Raw genomic sequence first — 5380 nt, 5'->3', positions numbered from 1 at the left:
TGATAGGCCTCTATGGGCGATGGCCTCTATGGAGAGGATCCGGATCCGGTGTTCCTTGTTCGCAACGGACGCTAGAGCCTCCCTATGCCTATCTCTCTCCTCGCACAACAAGACATAAATAGAGGCATTAGTGTTTGTTACGTCGCCTAGTATCATTTTCTCTTTATGAATATTTTAATATTTTAAAAGGGTCAATGGGAGTAAAGACACAAGCATCAATAGGGGCAAGAGTCCTGCCTTTCAAGCTTTTTCTACTAGCTATAGAAAAAATTAGAAAATCAGCAAACCCTACCAGTTATTTGGATTGTGCATCAATTATCTTCATTTAAAAGGAAAAGGTTCTTTGATGGGCAGGATACAATAGCATTTTTCTGTTCTATCTCTTTCCTTCTCACATGTCTACCTATGATACCAGACATTTCATTGAGGTGCTCTCCTATACCACTTCTCAAGCCCGTCTCCCAATTTGAAAGTAAAATTTATTTTCAATTTTAAAAATAAATAATTAAATCAATAAATGTCTCAATTATATTTTGCGCCGGATGGAAGAGGACAACATACCAGGTCTACTCAGGGGGGACAAAGTGTCCCGCCACGTCAGCTATAAAGAGTCGCGCGTGAATGTCGCGATTTGGACATCCTTCCTCTTAATAGATTTCAGAGCTACTGCTTCTCTCTCTCTCTCTCTCGCGGAACTGCTCTGAAAATTTCGAGACTTCTCATTCCGATCCTCACTGAATTGCATAAGTTTTTTTCTGTTATTCGAAGCAGTCACGAGAATCTGCTTATTCCTGGTTCAGATCTTGGCAAGAATATTGAAAGTTTTAAGCGGTTTTGTGAATTCCTGATGAGTTTGCTGGTAAACGGTGAAATGTGAACGTTGGATTCCTTACAAGGTTTGAGTTTTTTCTCATTTTATATCGGATTCATGGCGAAATTCATTACAATTCTCTAATTATCTAGTAGTTTTATTCAGTTTTTGCTCTTTAGAAGAGGTTCCTCCGATCTCACTAAAGAGTAAGTGATTTAATTTTCAGCTCAAGTTATCAGATTTTACATTATTCAGCTCAGTTTCATTGAAATTATACTTCCAATCTATAATTTTCCTGTCGATTTCTGTCGTTTCGTATCCAATTTGTTCAATTTGCTTGAAAATCATCCAAAATTCTCTCTTTATGAGCTTTTTGGAAAGGATTTCCATGACATCTCTGGTTCCAGAGTTTCTCTTCAATTGTTACTCTTCAGAAGAGATTCCTCCGATCTCACCAAAGAAAAACTAGTTTTCTGCTCCAGTTATCAGATTTCACTTTACTCAGCGCAGTTTCATTAAACTTATATTTATAATCTTGAATTTTCTTATCCAATTTTGTTCAATTTGCTTGGAAATCATTCAAAATCATCTCTTTACAAGCTTTTTAACTAGGATTTCTACTTTCTGGTTCCAGAGTTTAAATCGCAAGTCAAGGAATAAATGAGAGAGGGAGCTAAAACAATGGCGGAAGCATCAAAACCAATATTACAAAAACCACCAGGTTACAGAGACCCAAACACTCCGATCCCCAAGGTACCAAAGCCACAAATCCGAAAACAACCTCTTCCTCCATCGTTCCAACCAAGACGAAAACGCCCTAGTCTCTGCCGCATCTGCTATTGCTTCTTCTGCATCTTCCTCCTCCTCCTCACCCTCCTCACTGCCGCCGCCGCTGGACTCTTCTACCTCTGGTTCAATCCGAAACTCCCAATCTATCGGTTACAGTCAATCCAGTTCCCCCGATTCAATATCTCCGTCACATCTGACGGAACTTATCTAGATTCCCACACGGTCGTTAGGATTGAAGCTACGAACCCGAACCACAAGAAAATTACGTTCTACTACGATGAGAGTGAGGTTCGGATGACCGTTGATAATGCCGTTGATCTAGGTTCGGCATCCCACCCAGGGTTTTCTCAGGCGAGACAGAACATTACAGCTTTGAAGTTTGGGACACAGGTGAAGCACTTGTTGATAGACGATGGTGAAGGGTTGAAGCTGAAGGGTCAGTTCAGAAGCAAGAGTATGGTGATTCGTGTGGAGGTTCGGACTAGGTTTGGAATTGGTGTGGAGAAGTTGACGTTAGGGAAGTTGGCTGTGAACGTTTTGTGTGGAGATGTCACATTGAAGCAGTTGAGCGCAGGAAACACGCCCAAGTGCACTGTCAATCTTTTCAAATGGTAAGAATGAATCATTAATCATTTTTTACTTTTATTATTAACCTTACTAATTATTGTTATAATTTTATTGGGCTATGTTTGGATGGCAAGTAATGAAAAATAAATGAAAGGAAGAAATCATAGTAAGAAAAATCATAATGGTGGTAATGATTGGTTTAAGTGTTTTTCTCTCTTTCTTTCTTTAGTTTTTTTTTTTTTTTTTTTTTCCTTTCATTTCTTGCCTTCCAAACGTAGCCTAATTTTTGAGTTTTAATAAAGGTATTTGATGAATAGCAAACTACATTTGGGTAATGGTTTTAAGAATTTAGAAAAATAATAATAATAATAATAATTAACCCAATGGGGGAATCGGTTGATTTGGGTTGAAATCAGTTGAGCCTGAATTTTGAATGGTTGATTCGGAATGTATTTCTAGATTTCATATCAATTCTGGCCAAATTTGAATCAGACTAAGGATGGCATGGAGTGATGCATTAAATATAGGGAAATTAACACTCCCTGGCCTCACGACCTTGCACTTAGGCATAGAGAACGGCGAAATGATGCCCCCATCCCCGTGAAACCAAAAATCCCACCTCTGTTAAAATTCTACATATATATATATATATATATTTTTTGGGTATATATGTATAAACAATTTTGTAGGTTATCTCCATCGGACTTATGTTGTGGTTGTTTGATTGCAGGATCAACATAAGATAACATTCTTTTCGACAAAATGGGAAATGCGTAATACGAAACCACATTCTTGAAGAATTCAAATGTTGTTTTGAGTTTTGCTATGTATAATAAGCTGTTTCTTTTTTGCTTCTCTGATTTTTTTATTCAATTATAATTGAGTATAAATCATATTCTAATTTCAATGTTTGACTAATTACTATTATTATTATTATTTTTTTTTTTTGTTGGGATGTGTTGAAAACTTAAATAAGTATTCATCATTTTGATATGCTCATTGTATTTTGAGATATTAACATTAGTGTGACATGTTACCCATGATCTGTTTTGCTCTTCACATTTCCAAATAATGACATGATCCAGTGGTTGGACTTTGTTTGGCTTTAAAATTGTTATTTTCTTACTACCATAGCAGAGAAGTGTAATACACTGATCCATTTAGAGTTAATAAAAATTTGATACAAAACATATACAAAAATGTATATATTGGAGCATGATACCCCTATATGGCCATCATGAAAAGCCTCTTATGATGGGCTAATTATCATTAGTAGACTCAGTACTCAATTAGATCTGAGAAGGCACAAAAAAAATTAGCAGCTAAAGCAAAGCTAAAAGATATTGGTGAAGAAGAATAGATGATCTGATATAGATTGAAAAGAAAAGAGAGAAAGCAAAGCTAGCCAACAAAGGGTTGGGATTCGCCTCCCTAGTACACCAAGCAGACTCATGAATTTAGAATGTGTTCTAGAACCCTTTTTTTCTCTACTTTTTTTTTTAAATTCAAAGTGCGTTCTATCTTCAAAATCTATTCTAAGAATTTATATCAAACACATCCTTAATGTATTTTGTTGATATTATAGTTGAATTTAATAAGCACAATAAAATGCTGTGGAAATTATTAAAAATTTAAATAAAAATACAAAGTGCAAAGTATGACTAATCATTAGGTTCCATTATTTTTAAAGTGAGCGGCAACATAATAGCCATGTTGCAGGCTTTGGCCAACATGACACACTTATATCTACTATGTGGTACATAAGTAGGTCTCACCATTTCCTCTTACCTATAAAATTTACACATTAAAAAAAAAATTATCCAAATTATCGGTAAAAATCAAAGATATGAACAAAATAGGTTGATTGTATACAAACAGAGCATACGATGAAGTTATACCACATAATTTGATACAAAAAGTGGACCCTACTTATTTATATGATTGAGATTTTCTAATCATGTGCCACACGGAACATATTAGGTCAGCCATGCTGCAACACGACCATTATTTGGTAGCTTAGCTCTTCTTTCATTTTATTTTATTTTATTTATTTATTTTTAAGTAAAGTGAAAAGAGCAAATCAACTTCTACCAAAAAAAAAAAAAAAAGAGCAAATCAACCAAATCAACCAACCATGTGGCTGGAATTAATCACCATTTAGCTAAGTTCCCGTGCATGGCCCATCATTAAAAGTTTCTTGTGATGGCCCAATTATATATCATTTTTATTAGTTGTCAGCACTCAATGTTTGATGGGCCATCATGAAATGCCTCTTCGATGGCCCAACTGCCTTCCGACATTTTTCAAATTTGGGGAAAAGGATGGGTATGTCATTGGTATACTCAGATCTTTGGCTATATCTCTTCTCATTTCCTTAGAAAAATCTCGTGTTCTTTTTATGCTAGTCCTCCCATTGATAGAAACACTAACTCCAAGAAAGCTGATGGCATACATAATCTCCTTCCAAAAATCTGGTATAAACCTTATGCAAAATTATATTGAGGCAGAGTTCTCTGTATGGCTCATCATGAAAAGCCTCTTAGGAAGGTCAAATTGCATGTCTACCTTAAGACATTTTCTCACTACTCAATTTTTGTGATCAATAGTCATCAATTTCACTAATGGAGATACAAATCTCCAAAAATTAGTTCAAAATTCTAACTTTGACCATTTGGACCAAGCATTGATGAAAGTATGAGGAAAAAGTTTAATACGAAATGGGTAATATGGTATAAAAAATTTGGAGTCCCAAATTAGCACGTGGTTGGTCTACTAGTTATACAACCCATCCAAGAGGGGTTCTCAAGAACCAAAAGATCATCTGCAATTCCAATCTTGTACAATTCCCTGCAATACCATCTTTAGGCGGTGACACGTGTATTGAAACCAATACAATGGTCCAGATCTGATTTAAATGTCTTTTTACTAATTTAATGTTTTATTAATTGTACCAGATCTGGGCCATTGTATTGATATCAATACACGTGTCACCGCCTGAAGGTGGTATTGCACGGAATTGTACGAGATCAGAATTGCAGACGATTTCAACTCCGTTTTATGGTTTTAAAACACTAGAACCCTTTTTTTTTTTTTTTTTGCTTCAAAATGCCTTATAGAATCAAAATATTTTAAAATTACACACCAAACACACCTTAAGGTGACTAATTTTTAATTGAATCTTGACATGCATACAAGATGGTATGAAAATGATTG

General features: G+C 35.4%; 1 protein-coding gene across 2 annotated transcripts; it reads left to right on the top strand.

Annotated features, from left to right (window-relative positions):
- Positions 1-643: 643 nt before the first annotated feature.
- On the top strand, positions 644-3224 carry LOC122061307 (NDR1/HIN1-like protein 6). Of its 2 annotated transcripts, XM_042624532.1 has the most exons (3): positions 644-896; positions 1446-2211; positions 2898-3224. In XM_042624532.1, the coding sequence occupies exons 2-3, from the start codon at positions 1472-1474 to the stop codon at positions 2911-2913; spliced, it is 756 nt and encodes a 251-aa protein (XP_042480466.1). In that variant the 5' UTR covers positions 644-896; positions 1446-1471; the 3' UTR covers positions 2914-3224. The 2 variants fall into 2 exon arrangements, with proteins under 2 accessions (XP_042480466.1, XP_042480468.1); XM_042624534.1 differs by having other exon boundaries at positions 644-2211.
- The last annotated feature ends 2156 nt before the right edge of the window (positions 3225-5380 follow it).

The sequence above is a fragment of the Macadamia integrifolia genome, chromosome 14 (genome assembly GCF_013358625.1).
Source record: "Macadamia integrifolia cultivar HAES 741 chromosome 14, SCU_Mint_v3, whole genome shotgun sequence".
Lineage (NCBI taxonomy): Eukaryota > Viridiplantae > Streptophyta > Magnoliopsida > Proteales > Proteaceae > Macadamia > Macadamia integrifolia.
Note: the sequence above shows the minus strand (reverse complement) of the source record. Positions and strands in the feature narration are given on the sequence as shown.